Source organism: Brassica rapa, chromosome A10 (assembly GCF_000309985.2).
Source record: "Brassica rapa cultivar Chiifu-401-42 chromosome A10, CAAS_Brap_v3.01, whole genome shotgun sequence".
Taxonomy (NCBI): Eukaryota; Viridiplantae; Streptophyta; class Magnoliopsida; order Brassicales; family Brassicaceae; genus Brassica; species Brassica rapa.
The window spans coordinates 365,485-384,050 of record NC_024804.2 but is presented as its reverse complement, the minus strand read 5'-3'; the positions used below and the strand labels follow the sequence as shown (position 1 = coordinate 384,050).

The 18,566-nt window shown below is 38.5% G+C and overlaps 6 protein-coding genes and 1 non-coding gene across 7 annotated transcripts; 2 read left to right on the top strand and 5 right to left on the bottom strand.

Moving 5' to 3' along the window:
- Positions 1 to 818: 818 nt before the first annotated feature.
- On the top strand, positions 819 to 5,312 carry LOC103844621. Its single transcript, XM_009121420.3, has 9 exons — positions 819 to 1,525; positions 1,677 to 1,842; positions 1,937 to 2,005; positions 2,374 to 2,442; positions 2,820 to 3,381; positions 3,673 to 4,043; positions 4,138 to 4,224; positions 4,847 to 4,970; positions 5,051 to 5,312. The coding sequence occupies exons 1-9, from the start codon at positions 1,369 to 1,371 to the stop codon at positions 5,096 to 5,098; spliced, it is 1,653 nt and encodes a 550-aa protein (XP_009119668.1). The 5' UTR covers positions 819 to 1,368; the 3' UTR covers positions 5,099 to 5,312.
- A 166-nt stretch (positions 5,313 to 5,478) lies between these two features.
- On the bottom strand, positions 5,479 to 6,781 carry LOC103844620 (28 kDa ribonucleoprotein, chloroplastic). Its single transcript, XM_009121419.3, has 3 exons — positions 6,332 to 6,781; positions 5,838 to 6,248; positions 5,479 to 5,759 (listed from the first exon to the last, which is right to left on the bottom strand). Exons 1-3 carry the CDS (start codon positions 6,737 to 6,739, stop codon positions 5,703 to 5,705), a joined length of 876 nt encoding a protein of 291 aa, XP_009119667.1. The 5' UTR covers positions 6,740 to 6,781; the 3' UTR covers positions 5,479 to 5,702.
- Positions 6,782 to 6,895: 114 nt separating this feature from the next.
- Positions 6,896 to 8,717, bottom strand: LOC103844622 (pyruvate dehydrogenase E1 component subunit alpha-3, chloroplastic). The gene is made up of 3 exons (XM_009121421.3): positions 8,360 to 8,717; positions 7,392 to 8,169; positions 6,896 to 7,327 (listed from the first exon to the last, which is right to left on the bottom strand). Exons 1-3 carry the CDS (start codon positions 8,582 to 8,584, stop codon positions 7,050 to 7,052), a joined length of 1,281 nt encoding a protein of 426 aa, XP_009119669.1. The 5' UTR covers positions 8,585 to 8,717; the 3' UTR covers positions 6,896 to 7,049.
- Positions 8,718 to 8,955: 238 nt separating this feature from the next.
- LOC103844623 (60S acidic ribosomal protein P1-3) lies at positions 8,956 to 10,070 on the bottom strand. Its single transcript, XM_009121422.3, has 4 exons — positions 9,941 to 10,070; positions 9,697 to 9,780; positions 9,302 to 9,517; positions 8,956 to 9,209 (listed from the first exon to the last, which is right to left on the bottom strand). Exons 2-4 carry the CDS (start codon positions 9,766 to 9,768, stop codon positions 9,156 to 9,158), a joined length of 342 nt encoding a protein of 113 aa, XP_009119670.1. The 5' UTR covers positions 9,769 to 9,780; positions 9,941 to 10,070; the 3' UTR covers positions 8,956 to 9,155.
- An 863-nt stretch (positions 10,071 to 10,933) lies between these two features.
- LOC103844624 (protein IQ-DOMAIN 1) lies at positions 10,934 to 13,693 on the top strand. The gene is made up of 5 exons (XM_009121423.3): positions 10,934 to 11,405; positions 11,484 to 11,765; positions 11,973 to 12,221; positions 12,489 to 12,629; positions 12,724 to 13,693. The coding sequence occupies exons 1-5, from the start codon at positions 11,289 to 11,291 to the stop codon at positions 13,513 to 13,515; spliced, it is 1,581 nt and encodes a 526-aa protein (XP_009119671.1). The 5' UTR covers positions 10,934 to 11,288; the 3' UTR covers positions 13,516 to 13,693.
- Positions 13,694 to 14,521: 828 nt separating this feature from the next.
- On the bottom strand, positions 14,522 to 14,594 carry TRNAA-AGC. The gene has a single exon. It is a non-coding gene; the product is annotated as a tRNA-Ala (tRNA).
- A 536-nt stretch (positions 14,595 to 15,130) lies between these two features.
- On the bottom strand, positions 15,131 to 17,464 carry LOC103844626 (3-ketoacyl-CoA synthase 1). The gene has a single exon (XM_009121424.3). The coding sequence runs from the start codon at positions 16,936 to 16,938 to the stop codon at positions 15,349 to 15,351; it is 1,590 nt and encodes a 529-aa protein (XP_009119672.2). The 5' UTR covers positions 16,939 to 17,464; the 3' UTR covers positions 15,131 to 15,348.
- Between the last annotated feature and the right edge of the window lie 1,102 nt (positions 17,465 to 18,566).

The window sequence follows — 18,566 nt, the reverse complement described above, 5'->3', positions numbered from 1 at the left end:
TAATTTAGATAATAATAAAAAAAACCTAAATATTTAGATAGATCGTAGTAGACCCTTTGCTCGAGTTTCTTCCTTGGGCATTTACAAAAAGTTCTTGACATATTGTTGATGGGATTTTTGCTCTTCACAATTTTCCTTTTTATATCGAAATTCTAGCGAATATTAGAATTTTCTTATGGGATTTTGGTGACTATTAGGTGAGACCAAACCCAACAAAAAACATTCTTCCCTATATTTATATTCTATTGGCATAGAAAGAAAAAAATATATATTGTATGAAAAAAATTGAAGAGTTAAAGCCTTAAAGGGTGGTATATAATGTACATTTAGGTTGATATATTTTCAACAATGTACGACGTAGTCGGTCTAAAAACACGAAGAAAAATGAATAATTTAAATTGGGCCATTTTTGTAAGTCAGGTCCACAAATCGCTCGATGAGATCTCATCGGTAATTAATTTTATTTAAAATTTTATTTAAAATTTTATTTCTCTCCTTTTTCGTTTCATCTACTTTGTTCTCTCTAAGAGCATCTCCAAAGGCACTCTATTTTTTCCTCTATAATTTACACTAAAATAGAGTAACTCTATTATAGAGTTAAATTTGCTCCAATGGTTCACTCTATAATAGAGTGAAATATAGAGTAATCCTATTTTTTTACTCCAAATATAGAGTGAAAAAACAAAAATACTCTATATTTCATTCTATTATAGAGTAATATTATAGAGTGAACCATTGGAGCAAATTCAACTCTATAATAGAGTTACTCTATTTTAGAGTGAAATATAGAGGAAATTATAGAGTGTGATTGGAGATGGTCTAATCTCTAAATCCTGATCGAAAGAAGAAGATAACCCTAATCGAAAGAGAAAGATAGAGAGGAATCAGGAGGGGTCGGACGAGTCGATTGGCGAGGAGATGAACGAGTCCTTAAAAGCGTTTATGGCCGAGAAAACTACAGCGATCGAAGCCATAGGAGTCCTTTGTGATGAGCGTTTCGTGGAATTTTGGATCAAAACTCTACTGATAGGAGAAGGAAACCTTGAAGATTGACGGCGATTGAAAGATGGATGAGCGAGCAAGCAAGCAAGCAGTGGAGATCGACGGCAGAGATACGGCACCGCCTTTTCATCTCAGTTCATGACGTGATGACGTGTCACGATTTCATATGATAGTCGCAAAGTTGGGCCCGTTCAAACCAAAAATTTAATTGGACCAAATGAGGCCCATTCTCAAATATAACAACCGAGGTTTACATTGGGCCTTTAGATCTCATTTACGGTTACAGAATCTGACGTAGAGCCGAAGGTTTTTTTTCAACCGTCAGGCGGGAGAGCGCGAGAGGAGGTTCGATTCGAATCCACCATCATGAGTCCAGCAAATGCGACGGAGATCGAAATCGCAGGTGGAGAAGAGGGAGATAAGTTCGAGGTGGGGAAGATATACGACGTCAAGCTGACGACTGGAATCGAGTTCAAGGGGATCGTCTTGGCGTATGATCCTGATCCACACTTGGTCATCTTCCATATCCTTTCCGATGTTAAAATCATCACTGTAGTTTCTTTATCTCTTCGACTTCGTCTTGTTGAGAACATCGTTGGAGATTCTTTTAGGTGGTTTTTGATTTTCGCGCTTGAAATTTTTGTTTGTTGCGGTGTCCTTGACGTGGATTTTACAAGAGAGAACGATTCCGGAAACTGGAGATTCGATGAATACACGAATGGTGAATGAGAATTTCATATCGACGCTTACGTATATAGGGAAGTGTAAGGATCCGCTCGCTTCGAAAGAGCGTTGGATTGATCTCTCTGGACTCGAAGAGAAAGAGGCGATCGCTATTAGGTGAGTTAGTTTGTTGCGAAACTCATTTACGATTGAGTCGAATTCTTCAATTTGTGTTTTGATTTAATTAATTGAGCTTTACGAGATCACGCAGGGAAATCGAGAGCATTGGTGTTGGTGTTACCGCAGAGGCGCAGAAGGTCTTCAACGATTTGTCTAAGACGTAAGGATCTTTTTAATCTTTTTCTTTTGTGGTGGTTTAGGTTAGTTTTTGTGTTAAGAAGATAACATTAAAGATTGATTATGATTTGATTGTTAAACAGCAAACTGTGAATCATTGGGATTGTTCTTGGAATTAGATATTTGTGTTATTGTGGGATAAGTATGTTTGAATCTTGATTCAGTATTAGCGTTTGTTTTGTATTAGCGTTCGTTTGCTGAAGTTGCATTCTGTTTGGGACTATGCTTTTACTTGCTGTGAAAATGCCTTGTAAATCAGCATCATTACCTCTTTTATGATTTAGTCCAATTCTTCACTTTGTGTTTTGATTTAATTAAATTGAGCTTTACGAGGAAACGTGTATTACGCAGGAAAATCGAGAGCATTGGTGTTGGTGTTGCAGCCGAGGCGCCGAAGAGCTTTGACGCTTTCTCTAAGACGTAAGGATCTTTTGTTCTTTGAATCTTCTTTTTTTTTTTTTTTTTGTTAAGTGTAGATTCTTATGTTCGAGTAGTGTTTTCAAAGAAGTTAGTCAGCTAGTTTTTGCTACCGTTGCGTGAGTTTGATAATTAGTTTCGAGAAAGTTATAGGCTACTATGTTGTCTACACTGAGCTTTCTTCGTTTGGCAATTAAGATAGTGGTTGAGGTCATTTATCTTTAAATACCACTAGTTTACTTCCATCGTTCATTCCTTCCATATTTTTGTCTGTCGACTCACACTTCTTCCTCTTAAAATGGTAACATTTCTCAATATATTACTATCTCATTTTGCTATTTTTAAATCCAAATAATGTTTGCATGGTGTTGTTGGTTTAGGTACCCTATCGAGCAAGATTTGGTTGTGGAGATTCTCCCCGTTCCAGTTATGAGAGCACGAGATATCATTGTAGCTGCCAACATGGCCTTGAAGAAAAAGATTTTTGCCCAAAAGATTTCTCGTGCAACTAATGGAGCTTACTTCCTCATGGACGAGAAAATGAGGAAGGTTGCAGTCTTCAAACCGGAAGAGGAAGAAGATGGTTGTTCGAGGAAAGGAGAAAAGGCCAACAGAGAGGTGGCTGCATATTTGTTGGATTTCCCCAAGGATAGTGAAGAAGATGGATTCGGAGGTGTCCCTCCAACAACAATGGTTCGTTGTATGGACTTCAAAGGGGACAGAGAGAAAAGATGGGCAAAAGGATCATTACAGCAATTCATTCCAAACAAGAAGTGGTATGTTCATGGTGAGAGGAGTGATGCTATTTTCAGTATCCAAGATTTCCAAAAGATGACACTTCTGGATATCCGATATGGCAACACGGACAGAAACCAGGACAACATACTTAACAAAGAAGGCAAGTTGATTCCTATTGACCATGGAGAGTGCTTTCCCACAGAGGTAATTTCAGATCTTGAATCGTTTTCCATTATATTTTATTACTTATATTCGAGAAATAGATATTATTTGCTGTTATGAGAATCATGCAAATTATGTTGAAGCCAAGAAAATGGTTTTCTTTATATAAAAAGGAAAAAATGGTTTAATGTTTGCAAATACAATAAGGAAACATGATAATGGTGTCCCCTACTTACTCCCCTGCTTTCAATTCATTCCTTCTTTTGAAGCTTAGCTTATTTTGTGACAAGTGGAGACTGCTAATTTACATTTCCAATTTTTTTGGTTTTTTAGTTTGATCGTTACAGGCTTGATTGGACTGTATGGGAGATGGCAGAGATCCCGTACTTGACTGAGATGGTCGAGTATGTGAAGACTTTGGACGTGGACAAAGATTTGGAGATTTTGAGAACAAATGGTATAGAACTGGGAGGTAGAGCTGTGTTTGTCTTCAGAGTTCAACACATGGTGTTGAAACTAGGTGTTTTAGGGGGTAATGTCCCCAAAGACATTGGACACCTGTTAACCCATCCGCTTAGTGGCGGTACTTCAGAAAGTCTCGGTACACTCTTTCATAAGTGCATGACACGTAACCCCACTGACGTAACTCTATTAATGGACTCTTTACACGACAGTATAAAAGGCGTTTTGCAGTGGGCTAGAGAGTACGTCTCTTAAATCTTAAGAAAAGGAAAATTCATCTTAACTATTATATATAATTTTTATTGATCTGACGTTGTTGTTGTTCTTTGTACACAGGGAACGTGTACTACGCAGGGAAATCAAGAGCATTGGTGTTGGTGTTACCGCAGAGGCGCAGAAGATCTTCAACGATTTGTCTAAGACGTAAGGATCTTTTGCTTCTTCTTCGGATCTTTTTGTGTGCGTGTGGTTTAGGTTATTTTCTTATGTTAAGAAGATACCGTTAAAGATTGATTTATGATATGATTGTTAAACAGCAAACTGTGAATCATTGGGATTGTTCTTGAAATTAGATATTGTGTTATTGTGTGAGAAGTATGTTTGAATCTTGATTCAGTATTGCTCTTGGTTTGCAGAGGTTGCATTCTTTTTCGGATTATGCATTTGCTGCTGTGAAAATGCCTGTAAATTAGCATCAAACCTCATTTTTTGTTACTGTAGATATTTATGCTGAGCTGATTTTTATGACATTGCTGAAAGAAATATGCTATAATGTTCGAGTAGACTTGTCAAAGAAGTTACTCAGCTAGTTTTTGCTAATTGTGTGAGTTTGACAATTAGTTTCGAGCTGTTTGTAGGCTACTTATGTTGTTTACACTGAGCTTTTCTTCGTTTGCCAATTAAGAACCTCTCGTGGAAGATGGTTGTAGGGTGTATCCTGATATTGTCTTATGTCAGTTAATGAACGCGTCAGGGCTGACGCAACGAAACCGGAAACATTTACTTTTTTTCTAATTGAATAATGGTATGTGCTGCTCCATTCCAGGCTTCCTGTACAGTGGGTAAACAAAGACATTCTGGTATCGGGAAAAGTGCGTATCCGTAGCCCTTACCATGATGATTGTGTCACTGGAGGAACTGCTACTGCCAGGAATCAAATAAAGGCTGTGGTAAGTCTCAATACCAAAGTTTTAAATGTACTTTCTTGCATTTCACTTTAGGATGATATTAATAAAGTTTTGTGTCACAGCTGAAGAAGGTGAGACAGGAGTTGCAACTTGGCACTGGAGGCAATTGAAGTAGGATAAAGCCGCTACTTTCCAGAGAAATACTTGGTACCTTGAGTTTACTTGGGTGTTGAAAAAGAACACAGAGAATGTTAAAGTTTTCTTCTGTATAGCAAATTTGAATATCCAAAACAATGCATGTTTAGAGGCATACCTACTCGCTACTGAAAGGTCAACGTTTACATATTATTCTAACGATCAATTGACAGGAAACTTGTTTGATTAGTTTTCAGTCACATTATGCAATTTTCACATTATGCAATTAGCGTTCATATTATCCCTCGTCATGTCTCTTGCCGGTAATATTCTCTAAGCTCTTATTATCTTTAACGGAAAATGAATGAAATTCCAGACTTGTATTGGGATCCCATTACAGCACATACATACAACGTTTCATTACGAACTTTATATTTGTAAAAATTGCGATGGACATCAAGAATTAGGAAGTAGTGCATCTAGACGCCTGTGGAGATTGACTGACGATTACACTTGATTTGTAAAAGTAGATGAGTCGGAGAAGAAAATCATACATAATGAGATGCCAGGATCGGTTTGGAAAATTACACTAAAGAGTAACAAGAAACTTCAAAAACAGATGGAACGATGAAAAATGGTTTAAGACTCGGTCCTCTCGATACCTTCTCTGACTATGATTTTGCGGCCTTCATATTCCTGCAAAAGAGAAGAGAGTTTTTGAGTTAATAAGTAAAAAGGAGTTAAGCACAAGTGCGTTGTTTCTTTCTTTCTTACTGTTCCATTGAGTGACAGAGCCGCATCACGTTCTTCAAGGCTTGCAAACGAAAGAAAGGCAAAGACTCTGTTTTTCCCAGTCTTGCGGTCGTGCAACACTCTCGCGCTCACGACTGTCCCAAAACTGCTGAAATGGTCTCTCAAATCATCGGGCTGCGTTGACCAAGGGAGGTTTCCGACGTAAACCTTGTACTGGCTTTCGTACATGAGAATCTTCTTCGGCGTTGAGTTCAAGGCTGCTGAGTTTCTCCTGGCTCCTGGATTCATCTCAACAGAGTACCTTACCCGCATCTCCCGACCACCTACTTCCTTCATATCAAGAGAAGCGATGGCGTTTTTGGCAGAGTTGATAGAACCCATCGTGACAAATCCACTTCCACGGCTCTCCCCAGTCTGTGGATTTCGAGATACCTGCATCATCATTTCAACCAACTCACACTCACAAAGAGACACGTGTGAGGAGGATAAGAAGAAGTTAGATTTATTCTTCTTACCTCGACGGAGATGACAGTTCCGAAAGGCTGAAACATTTCGAGAAGCTGAGCAATGTCATAGCTTCTTGGGATATTACATACGTATAGCTCGCAAGGTCTCGGTTTCTTCATCACCACTGGCTCAGCTTCGGTTTCTTCACCTGTCTCTCCATCAACTTCGACTTCTTCTTCTTCTACTACTACTTTCTCTTCCTCTAGAACTGATAATTCTGAAGAAGAAGAGACCTTGATTTGTAGTCGTTGAGCTACACAGTGGCGAGACAGAAAAGAGAGGTGGAAAGAGGTGGTAGAAGCTTTCAGGTAAGAGCAAGAAGGGATTAGAGTTTTGCATTTTGGGATGGCATTGGAGGATGATCGAGAAGAAGAAGAAGATAAGGGAGTTGCGAAGCAGGAGGCTGCCATTATCATCGAACCAAGATAAGTAAATAATTTGTGAGGAAAGCTAAAAATAAATAAATATAAGAAATATAGAAATTATTAAGAGGATAAACCGGGTCGGGTCATATGAAACCCTCTCTTTGGTTTAGCTGTTTTGTTATTTAGAATGTTGGAAGAACAATTTTTTGTTGTTGTAAATTTAGCATTATCCAACAAAAAGCAAAGAAATTCAAACGATCCAAACTGTGTTTTCTGTAGCATTTTAACTTAATGATACATAAAAAAAACATTAAACAGAAGCCAAAGACAGAACAGAACACAGGTTAACTAGTTTTTTTCTTCAGACTTGAGCAGTGCCTTCGGTAAACTTGGGATCCTCACATCTGTAACGTCCATCAGGTCCTATCCCAAACCCTTTGGGATCAGCAAACACATTCTCTAGCAACTGACTCCGACCTGGCTGCGGACTCGCGTCTGCAAACTCAACCGCTTCCTCCACCAACTCGTCTATCTTCTTCTCTATCGTCTTAAGCTCCCCTTCATTCGCTAGCTTGTTCTCTACCAAATACTTCTTCAGTGCCGTGATCGGATCTCTAGCAGCGTACTTGGCTTTCTCAGCTGCCAAAATAAATTAAAATTAATGAAAGATTCATAATAAAAAAAGGTTAGTTTCAATACATACCAGCGTCACGGAGCTCATCAGGATCAGCCAAGGAGTGTCCTCTGAACCTATAAGTCTCACATTCCACCAACGTCGGACCTTCTCCTCTTCTAGCTCTCGTCACCGCCTCTTTAGCCACTTCCCTCACCTTCAACACATCCATACCGTCAACATGGACACCTGGCATCCCAAACGCAGGTCCTTTCTTCCAAATCTCAGGATCAGAAGTCGACCTCAAGTGAGACATCCCAATAGCCCACAAGTTATTCTCAACGACGAAGATAATAGGCAACTTATAAAGCGCAGCCATGTTGAGACACTCGTAGAACTGCCCGTTGTTACAAGTCCCGTCTCCGAAAAACGCAACAGTGACGTCATCGCAGTCCTGTTTCAAGACCTCTCTCTTGTACTTTGAGGTGAACGCAGCACCGGTGGCCACAGGGATGCCTTCGCCGATGAAGGCGAACCCACCGAGCATGTTGTGTTCTTTAGAGAACATGTGCATGGACCCACCTTGGCCTCTGCAGCATCCCGTGACTTTCCCGAAGAGCTCGCTCATGACGGCGCGAGCGGAGACGCCTTTGCTGAGGGCGTGGACGTGGTCACGGTACGTGCTGACGACTGAGTCGGACTGCGTGAGGAGCTTGATGAAGCCGGTTGAGACGGCTTCTTGGCCGTTGTACAAGTGGACAAAACCGAACATCTTGCCTCTGTAGTACATTTGAGCACACATGTCCTCGAAAGATCTACCGAGTATCATGTCTTCATACAACACTAATCCTTCCTCTTTGGTTATTAACTAATTTCAAAACAAATCAAATAAAAATCTTACAATCTAGATAACTCCAATTTCTCAATCAAAAGCATATATAGAAATTTAAATAATCTCATAGTTATAATACTAAAGAACTAACTCTCTCGATGATTATAGTATTTCTTAAGGATCATGATGCTAATAATAAGTATCAGTGAGTTTGGACAATGCATACCAGGCTGTTGGTGACTTTCTTCTCTTTGACAACTTCCTGGACGCCAACGACGGGAGATCGACGAGATGCGTGAGCGTGGTAGAGTCTTCGAGAAGAAGGAATGGTGAGAGAGCGGGTGGATCCGAGGAAAGAAGAAGGAGGAGGAGCCAATCGGATCGGGGGGAGTAAGAGACGATTCTCTTGAGATCCATGGAGAGGAAGTGTGGCGGAGAAAGACGTAGCCATTTCGATATAGTTGAGACCAATGAGATTCAAAGGGACTGAGTAAAATAAACTGAAGGAGAGAGAGAGAGGCGGAGAAAACGAGGAAGACAGGAAGAGGATGAGTTGGAAGTGTAACAACTAACAAGAGACAGAAGTATGTTGTTTCAATCCATAAACCCAAATAGAAGCGCGTTTGCTCCACTCTCCCTCTCCTCATTAACACACTTAATGGACCGGGTTCACCGACAAAAACTACTATTGTAAAGCCCAGTTACTCATTTACAGGTCTCTCAACAATTTTTTATTTCTCTACATTTATATTTATTCAGCCAATTTCTTGCGATTGGATAATCTTTTCTTGTGATTCATGATTTTTAAATCTCACACCAATATTAGTTATCAAAGAAGGAAATATAAAGAAAATGTCAAACTCCCGATGGTTTTGCTCGGTAGACTTGAGATACACTAACAGGTGATTCAAGAAAACAACCAAAACTTGAGGAAACGAAGTAGCAACTAAACAAAACATGTCGTCTCAATTCGATAAAACAACCAACTACGAACAAGAAAAAACAAAGCAATTGCTTCTTGCTTAGTCAAACAAGCCGAAACCCAAATCACCGTCACTCTCTTCTGCCACTTCTTCCTGCATCCACAATAGATTTTACCAAAACATGTTTAGAAACAAAGTTGAACTAAGCAAAACAAAGTATTTTTATTAATTGGTATTTCTCCAACCTTCTTCTTCTCCTCAGCGGCAGGTGCAGCAGCTGCAGCACCACCACCGGCAGCAGGGGCAGCAGCTGAAACTGGGGCACCACCTCCGCCACCAGCACCAACGTTCATGATGAGGTCAGTAACGTTACGCTTCTCTGCCATTTTGGCGAATAGCATTGGCCAGTATGACTCGCAACTAACACCAGCGGATTTGATCAACGTAGCGATCTTGTCGGCCTAACAACATTCATATTAAGGTTTAGAGAGATTAAACTAAAACAATTTTAACTAAGCTTTCAATTATAAAGCGAACAGACATAACTCCTACTACTTAAACTCAATGTCTTAAAAAAAAACTAGGTAAGAACCGAATATTAAGTAAATGGATAATCAGATAAATAACAAAAAACACCAACCGTGATAGAAATACCCTCGTCCTCGAGGATCATAACAGCGTAGCTGCAAGCAAGCTCTCCGACCGTCGACATTCTTTTTTCTTTCTGAAAACCATGTAAGAACAACAGCCAATTAATCACCTATTTATCAATAAATATCAATACTCGGAATACACAAATTAAGACTTTAAATATATGTAGATACAATCTAACAGTGAGAGGTTCCAGGACTAATAAAATAGAAATGGAGAAGCATCGAAAGTACCTTAGACTGGGATCGAAAATGCTTTCGGAGAGCGGCTCAAGTGAATTTCGCTAGGGTTTGAAGCCAAGTTGGGGAGACGCTGAGATTATAAAGCTTGTACCCCCCAGGCATGTATGGGCCGATTAAATGACCCATTTGAGTTTTAGATATTAATCTTTCATTTAACTTTGGGCCTTACGCCCTTTACTCCTATATAGGCCTGTTTGATTTTTAAACTAGAGCCCAAAGAGAGAGAGGTTTGACTTTGACCAGATGCGTTTGTATTGAGTAAAAAACAAAACATGTTGGTTGGGTTCTAGGGAACGACCACGGTGGTCCACCTTATGTCTCGATACCTGGCTCCACGCACGTGACAGCACGAGCTTGGTCAAGCAAATACTTTGATGCTTGGCTGTCAGTTTCAAGTAGTTAACATATAATCCTTCAGATGATATGTTGTACATCATCTTGAGTAAACAACATGTGATGACATGATATCTAACCTTGTATTTTCTCTATATTTTTCTCATGTACTCAAGTTTCGTGTCTTTTTATATGGTAAATTGATCTTGATCCAAAAGTTGTAGAATCTTTACTAAAACTGACAACCATCAATTGATAATGTTACTGTGTCTATAATTAGGATTTTAACTGAATGATACAAAAATAAAAGTAATTTGACGTGGTTTTAGAGCAGCATTAACGCAGGGTTTTAAAGAGTTTTAAGAGTTATGGGGCTCACCAAAAAATGAAAATCCACACTTTCTTCCTCTTCTGCAAGAGGCGAGTGTGGTAAAGTTTCTGTACTTTTCGCGGACTCCACTGAAACGTGGCGATCCGCGTTTGGTTTATCTTTAATTTTTTTTTTTTAAATTAGACAAAAAAAAAATATAAAATAAAAAATAAGAACTCAGTTTTCTCTTGCTTGCGTTAATCCTGCTCTTAGTTGATAGGACTAAATCAAAGTGCCCATCTATATCCCTAGTCCCTACGGTACATCCACATGGATCGATAACGAATATATGCATGTTAATATCGATGCATTACGAAAATATAAAATAATACTAATATATAGTTACTTGTTTCTGCGATAAGATAAAATAATGAAAGAGAAAAAGATAAAACACAGTCATCGGTGTCGTGGTTGCAGTTAAAGAGGTGGTCAGAGCCCATTTCTTACACAAAGCAAAGCAACCAAAAGATTATCTGTACTTGTTCCATCTCTCTCTCTCTCTCTCTCTCTCCTGAGTTCAGCAAAAATCTAAAGCCAAATCTCAACCCTCTTTTACTGAGAAACAAGACAAGGAACACCGATACATAACGATGGTAATAATATGCTAAAGGGTGATTTTCCGACAACAAAAAACACATGGGGAAAAAGAACGGTTCTTCTTGGCTTTCTGCCGTGAAGCGAGCTTTCCGATCTCCGTCTAAGAAGGAACGAAATGATCCTCACGGTAAAGAAATCGAAGAAGACGAAGAAAAGGTTTGTTGTTTCTAGATCTTGTTATTCATTTCAAGAAAAGAGTTTTCTGTTTTTTTCATCTTCTGTTTTTTTCTACAGAAGAGAGAGAAGAGACGGTGGTTGTTCAAAAAACCGGCGACTCAAGATTCTCCGGTGAAGCCTTCCGGTGTCTCTCCGCCTCCGCCGCCGCAAGAATCAGATAACGCAAACTCGAAAACATTACCGGAGACCGCACCGACGACACCACCGAACGTCGGAAAATCACCGTCCGTCACCACATCGGCATCTCCGGTAGCTGTACCAAATGTGACGAGGCGGATCTATTACGCAAGAGAGAACTACGCTGCTGTTGTTATCCAGACTTCTTTCAGAGGCTACCTTGTAAGCTATAAGCAATTAGCTAGAATTAATACCAATGCTTTTACTTTATTATATTTTACCTACTGACTGTTAGCCAACTTTATAGTGACAAAGACGTGTTATTGTATTAAAAACTAATAATGTTTATTCAAATAAGTAACGGTACCAGATTGGGGTTTTATATTTTGTGTTAATTAATATATGGTGTTTGATTTTGTGTAAATGAAGGCAAGAAGAGCATTAAGAGCATTAAAAGGATTAGTGAAGCTACAAGCATTAGTAAGAGGTCACAATGTCAGAAAACAAGCCAAAATGACTTTAAGGTGTATGCAAGCTCTGGTTAGAGTCCAGTCTCGTGTGCTTGACCAACGTAAGCGTCTGTCTCATGATGGTAGCCGCAAATCCGCATTCAGTGACAGTACTCACTGTGGTTTTGAATCTCGTTATCTCCAAGACATTTCAGACCGACAGTCCATGGTTAGTAGATCGACCCTTCTACTTGGATCTTACTTCAACTTAAGCATGATCATTTAACATGATTATCAAAAAAAAAAGAACTTAAAGCATAATCAATGAACGTTTTACTTTAACATGTTTTGGTCTATATGGTTAAGTTTCCAAATAGTAGTTCGAGTCTCGTCTTGTAATATTAGTCTGGTCAGGAGTGAGCTAGAGAGTTTGAGAACCTTTCTTTCTTTTTTTTCTTGTTGGTTTACATCTTTTGGTTTTTTTTTTTTGTTATAGTCAAGAGAAGGAAGCAGCGTCCCGGAAGATTGGGATGACCGACCACACACGATAGACGAAGTGAAAGCTATGCTGCAACGGAGACGAGACACAGCATTGAGACACGAGAAGACTAATTTGTCTCAAGCTTTCTCTCAACAGGTAAAATAACTAAAACTGAAAAAGTGTTATTACTTATTTATCATATATGTATAGAGCTTCTTGATAATACCGTTTCCTTTTTTTTATAAAAAAGACGTGGAGGACGTCTGGAAGCCAATCCGCAGGAAGAGACCACAAGGCAGAACTCGAGGAGGAAAGACCTAAATGGCTTGACCGGTGGATGGCAACTAGACCGTGGGATAAACCACCTATTAGTAGAGCTTCGGTTGATCAAAGGGTTTCAGTTAAAACCGTGGAAATCGACACTTCTCAACCTTACTCAAGAGCAAGAACTGGAAGCCCGAGCCGTAGCCAGAGACCTAGCTCCCCATCAAGAAGCAGCCATCATTACCAACCCCGCAGTAACTTTTCAGCCACTCCATCTCCAGCTAAGTCTAGACCGATCAATATCCGGTCAGCTAGTCCTCGGTGCCAGAAAGACCCTAGGGATGACTATGACCGAGCAGCTTATAGTTATACATCAAACACACCTAGCCTGAGATCTAACTATAGTTTCACTGCTAGAAGTGGTTGTAGCGTTAGTACCACAATGGTCAATAATGCAGCAATGCTGCCTAATTATATGGCCAATACAGAGTCGGCTAAGGCGAGGATTAGGTCCCAGAGCGCGCCGAGGCAGCGACCTTCCACTCCCGAGAGGGACCGTGTGGGTTTGGTCAAGAAACGGCTTTCATTTCCAGTCCCGCCACAACCGGAGTATGATGACATTAATAGTTTGAGGAGTCCAAGCTTTAAGAGTGTGGCTGGTTCACACTTTGGTGCATTGTTGGAGCAGCAATCGAACTACTCCTCGTGTTGCACTGAGTCTAATGGTGTTGAGGTCTCACCAGCTTCTACTAGTGACTATAGGAATTGGCTTAGATGACTGTCGGTGGTGATGCCATATCAACGGTCACAATATGTTGTTATCCCTCCAGGAAAAACGTTTTTAATTTTATTTGTATGCAGTGTTTTTCGTATTGACTATTGAATTTTAGTCGTTGAGATTATGTTGTGTTTGGAAATTTACCGTTGAGAATGAACTAATTGTTCTGTAACCTTTTTTTTTAAATATGAAACGGTAAAGAAAACTAAATTTGATTAGAACTTATCGGTAGGATAAATACATCGAGGTCAGTGGAGATGTACAAGAATATTGTATTCGAAAGCTAACATTGCATGTGTTACTTTTAAAGCAAATTTATATAACTAAACATCAAATGATTTAAAGAATAAACAAAAAAAAGGGACGTATACACAAATAATTAATTTATACTCTTTTCGCCTTTTACAGGAATAACTTTCGGATAAAAAGTTTTGAACCTTCCACTTCGGCACCAGAATTTACGTATTTTGATGATTTTGATGCAAAAGTGAGACTTAAATCTTTTAAGAATTAGCTAAAAAGGAAAAAGAAAAGCTGCAACTTTGCAACTTGAAGCACGAGCAGAGGACATCACCCATGTGACATGATTCCCATCAATCACAAGTCTTGTCACTTGACGTTTACACACGTTCCGTATGTATCACCTGTGACGAAATTCCATTATAATAGAGGAAATCTCTTTGTTTCCTTTCGAAACTCTTTTATCATTTTGTAATTCGAATTGCAAATGATGTCTAAAACAAGTTAAACCGAAATTTTGATTAACATGTCACAGGTGTTCGAAATAAGAAAACTATATTATTATTATTTTTTTCCCTGAAATAAGACAACTATATATACCTGCATGTAAGCTAGCCTCTTCTGAATAAAAACAGCATCATTTTAAGATGCGGTATGGTGTGGCCCATAACTCACATAAGGGTTATGATTGGGCCTATCTAGCAAAGCAATGAACTTTTTACTCTAAAGCCACAAGACAGAAAAAAATTCTGTAAAAAGTAATAAATGGAGATGCGGGGTATCGATCCCCGTACCTCTCGCATGCTAAGCGAGCGCTCTACCATCTGAGCTACATCCCCGTTTTGCTTTTGGTGGGGGCATTAAGAAGACAAATTAATGGTGGTGCATGTAAGACTAAAGACTCCAAAGATGGCAATGATCCTGGAGAACATGTTTTAATCTTGTAACTTTTGTTGTATATTTTCTAGAGGCATTAAACGTCTGGCATGTTTCTTTTTGTAAATGTTATGTTTTTGCCTTTTTGTTGTTGTTGTTCTTGTTATATGTAGGCGCCAACCAATTATGCAGATGATATTTCAACGACCTAAACCTAGAAGAGTTGTTGACCGGACGAATGGGTCGATCTGAACGTACCGACCTTAGTAAGTTATTATTTAATTTATTAATATAAGATCAAGACTTTGAAGAACCAAGAGAATTTTGTAATGGATATCAGGATATGCTTTCTCTTGGAGACCTTCTCCGCTACTTTTACAAAACTAGAAGAGAATATCCATAGAAATTGAAAAGAACATATATAAAAAAGGGTACCCAGAAATCTGAACTTAGTAAAATATAAAAATCACTTTAGTATCTGTCGTGTAGATTACGAAGATACGACGACATATGTCTGTCTTTTGACAGATTTTCAATTTTCTGGTTTACCATATTACAAAAAATCAACTAACGTATACCAAACACACATTTGTATTATTAATTAGACTATAATCTTCATTTGACAGCTTACTTACATAAAAATATTTAACATCAAGAAGTACACAACAATTACATAATAAGACCGGTCACTATACTCCACCCATCCGGTCCAACCAATCACTGCACAATCTTCACCGGATAATCCTCAACCGAACCAACCCACGCATTACCCGTCAACTCCTCCGTCGAAACCGCTCGTAACGCTTTCCAAACCGCACTGTTACACTTGAAACCAGACCCAAACGCAATCTGCCAAAGTCGATCACCTGTTTTAACCCGACCCTTAGCTTCGGTGTAAGCCATCTCATACCACAGCGAGCTACTCGAAGTGTTACCAAAGCGGTGCAAAGTCATCCTAGAAGGCTCCATATGCCAATCTTTAAGATCAAGATTCTTCTGCACCTCGTCAAGAACCGCTCTACCGCCTGCGTGTATACAGAAATGCTCGAAAGCTAGCTTGAAATCTGGAATATACGGCTTCACTTTGAGTTTGAACAACTTCCTTTTGACCAACGAAATCAAAAACATTAACTGTTCCGACAATGGAAGGACCATCGGTCCTAACGTCGTGATGTTTGTTTTCAGAGCATCTCCCGCGACAGACATAAGCTCCTTAGATAGAGAGACACCGATCGTTCCTCTTTCGTCTTCCTTCTGGTACACGCAATTGTAGTTCTTGTCGTCTGATCCTTTATGTGTCCGCACGACGTTAACTAGCTCGTACTTTGACTTTGACCGGTCTTGTCGGCGGTTAGAGAGGAGAATCGCTGCGCCTCCCATACGGAAGATGCAGTTGCAGAGGAGCATTGACCGGTCGTTGCCAAAATACCAATTTAGGGTTATGTTTTCCGTGCTGACCACGACAGCGCAAGAATTAGGGTTTGCTTTGAGGAGATTGTTGGCGAGTTCGATTGAGATTAATCCGGCGGAGCAGCCCATTCCTCCGAGGTTGTAGCTTTTGATGTCTTCTCTCATCTTGTAGCGGTTCACGATCATCGCCGATAGAGACGGCGTCGGGCTGAATAAGCTGCAGTTTACTATCAAGATTCCTATTTCAGCCGGTTTAATCCCGGTTTTCTCGAAAAGGGAATCTAATGCTCCGAACATAACTGCTTCAGCTTCAGCACGTGCCTCCGACATGTTTAGCTTCGGGGGAGTTGAGGTTATGCCACGTGGGAAATAGGTTTCGTCTCCTAAACCGGCCCGGTTCGAGATTCTTTGCTGGAACTGAACCGTGTCATCGGTGAACGCTCCGTTTTCCTCCGTCATCTTCAAGAAGGAATTCACGGACATTTTCCTCTCGTCTTCCGGTTTGTAGCAGGAGAAGTCCACTAGGTAAACCGGTTTAGACCGGTTAGTCACGTAGAGGGTCAAAGCGAAGCAGAGGAAAACGGAGCAGGTTAGTCTTGTTGACCCGTCGAGCTGGAGCACCCGATTAGACCAAAGCTCAGAGAGCATATCCAACGTTAGGCCGGTTAGCTGAACCAGCACGGTTCCGGTTAAGGGGAGAATGATGAGGAAGAAGAGAAAGGTGGTGAAGTTGCAAGAGTTGTGAAGTCCAAGCTTCACGTACTTTAGCTTAACGGACGTTAATAAATCCGGCAAATGTCTCTGGATTCGAATAATGGCCGGTGAAGAATCTTGGAACGCCATCTCGGCCGTTAATCTTTCTTGATCCATTTCTATGCTGTTTGTTTTCTCCGTCATTTTTGGTCGGAATATTTCAAACGGGATAAAAAAATGTGTATGATTATTAAATGCTTAGGCAGCTCCGGAGAAGGAGAGAAAATGATGAAGGAAAAATATTAAAAATGGTGAATCTGGATGATTTTCGTGAAATTAGGGCGAGTGCAGGTGAAGAGATATATAGAATTGCTATTAAGTGCAAGAAAGAGAAAAGACAATAGTATGATTAAATAATACGACGATAAACAGTAGTTATGATTTAACCAAAAAAGAAGAAGAAGAGAGGAATGAATAATATTCGAAATTAATGGTGGGTGGTTCCGAGATACTATTTAGCTCAACTACCTAAATGGGACCTTCATATTAAATTAAGTAGTCAGATTATTCGTCACTTCTTGTCACACGAAATGCAAATAATGAATAGTACATTTTCAAAAGTCTTTCAACTCCCAGCTGAACACACGTATGGTTAGATCATAAATCTAGGTTTCTGTTTCACACATAAACTTCGGCATCCTAACTTTATATTTTTGGTTAGCCTACTTCGTTAACTAGAGTGCTTCAACGCAATAACCAAGTATGACATGTTTATTAGCAGATACATTGTTTATCCAAGATTGAGTGAGAGTCTGAGAGAGAATTTGAAAACTAACAATCTAATCTATTAAAAGATAAGTACAAAATAAAAATACCTTTTAGTTTTGCAATTTATTTACACTCAAATGCTGTTGATATATTTAATGAACATATTTTTAAGTTTTTTTGTTTTTTACGATCAATAAATGTATGTCATAAATCTATTTTAAACAGAAAAAATGTCTAAAGCTTATAATTAACTCCACAAATATTTCTAATATCAAGAACATTCCAAATTTAAAGTATCCCTACTTTACTACTGCTATCAAATTAACTAAAAAGAAATCATTTTTTCGTATACAATATATATTCTTGACTAATCATATAGTAGATAAACAATTAAATATTAAAAAACCTAAAATAAAAATGAACAACGAGATTCTTTTCATATATATACCATCACATATATAAAATAATGTCAATTTTTCAACTAAAATCGTTAATAGAATATTTGAAACATGAATATTCCTTATATAAAACTATTTTGTAGTAGAAAATTAAATGTCCTATTACAAAATCATAATATAAAACTTAACTAACCAAATATGATATAATTTAAAATATTTTAAATTAATGTGAAATATTTTATCGTAAAATATTTTATAAATTAAAAACGTTTTAAATTAATGGAAATATTTTGTCTTTAAAATATCATCCAATACCTAATTATTTATTCCTAAAGACTAAAAATGTTTAAACAAATGTAAATAATCAATTAACATCACCAACTGGAACATTATTATATAAAATAAAAAATTGTTTATAAATATGTATTTACGCATATTTACATTATTGATTCTATTAGAAAAAAAAATATAACAAGACAAATATATAAAATTGGATAATATTATCGTTGTCGAAAACACAATAAAATTATTGTAAATCTCTCTTATCAAATTGTTTGCTTAAAACTACATATAAAACAATTATTTAATATTGGTAAATTTTAATTCTATCCTCACATGGTCAAAATCTAGTTAAATATTAAAAGTTGATAAAATATCATGTAGTAA

What these genes read in the sequence shown, in the direction of transcription:
- LOC103844621 (XM_009121420.3), top strand. Translation starts at nt 1,369, where the DNA reads ATGAGTCCAGCAAATGCGACGGAGATCGAAATCGCAGGTGGAGAAGAG. An exon ending in AAAGAGGCGATCGCTATTAG is followed by an intron (nt 1,843 to 1,936) that starts GTGAGTTAGTTT and finishes GAGATCACGCAG; the next exon opens with GGAAATCGAGAGCATTGGTG. An exon ending in GGAATCAAATAAAGGCTGTG is followed by an intron (nt 4,971 to 5,050) that starts GTAAGTCTCAAT and finishes TTTGTGTCACAG; the next exon opens with CTGAAGAAGGTGAGACAGGA.
- LOC103844620 (XM_009121419.3), bottom strand. Translation starts at nt 6,739, where the DNA reads ATGATAATGGCAGCCTCCTGCTTCGCAACTCCCTTATCTTCTTCTTCT. An exon ending in GAACTGTCATCTCCGTCGAG is followed by an intron (nt 6,249 to 6,331) that starts GTAAGAAGAATA and finishes ATGATGATGCAG; the next exon opens with GTATCTCGAAATCCACAGAC. An exon ending in CTCTGTCACTCAATGGAACA is followed by an intron (nt 5,760 to 5,837) that starts GTAAGAAAGAAA and finishes TCTCTTTTGCAG; the next exon opens with GAATATGAAGGCCGCAAAAT.
- LOC103844622 (XM_009121421.3), bottom strand. Translation starts at nt 8,584, where the DNA reads ATGGCTACGTCTTTCTCCGCCACACTTCCTCTCCATGGATCTCAAGAG. An exon ending in AGAAAGTCACCAACAGCCTG is followed by an intron (nt 8,170 to 8,359) that starts GTATGCATTGTC and finishes TTTTGAAATTAG; the next exon opens with TTAATAACCAAAGAGGAAGG. An exon ending in TGATGAGCTCCGTGACGCTG is followed by an intron (nt 7,328 to 7,391) that starts GTATGTATTGAA and finishes TTATTTTGGCAG; the next exon opens with CTGAGAAAGCCAAGTACGCT.
- LOC103844623 (XM_009121422.3), bottom strand. Translation starts at nt 9,768, where the DNA reads ATGTCGACGGTCGGAGAGCTTGCTTGCAGCTACGCTGTTATGATCCTC. An exon ending in ACGAGGGTATTTCTATCACG is followed by an intron (nt 9,518 to 9,696) that starts GTTGGTGTTTTT and finishes GAATGTTGTTAG; the next exon opens with GCCGACAAGATCGCTACGTT. An exon ending in CCGCTGAGGAGAAGAAGAAG is followed by an intron (nt 9,210 to 9,301) that starts GTTGGAGAAATA and finishes TTGTGGATGCAG; the next exon opens with GAAGAAGTGGCAGAAGAGAG.
- LOC103844624 (XM_009121423.3), top strand. Translation starts at nt 11,289, where the DNA reads ATGGGGAAAAAGAACGGTTCTTCTTGGCTTTCTGCCGTGAAGCGAGCT. An exon ending in TCGAAGAAGACGAAGAAAAG is followed by an intron (nt 11,406 to 11,483) that starts GTTTGTTGTTTC and finishes TTTTTTCTACAG; the next exon opens with AAGAGAGAGAAGAGACGGTG. An exon ending in CTCAAGCTTTCTCTCAACAG is followed by an intron (nt 12,630 to 12,723) that starts GTAAAATAACTA and finishes TTTATAAAAAAG; the next exon opens with ACGTGGAGGACGTCTGGAAG.
- LOC103844626 (XM_009121424.3), bottom strand. Translation starts at nt 16,938, where the DNA reads ATGACGGAGAAAACAAACAGCATAGAAATGGATCAAGAAAGATTAACG.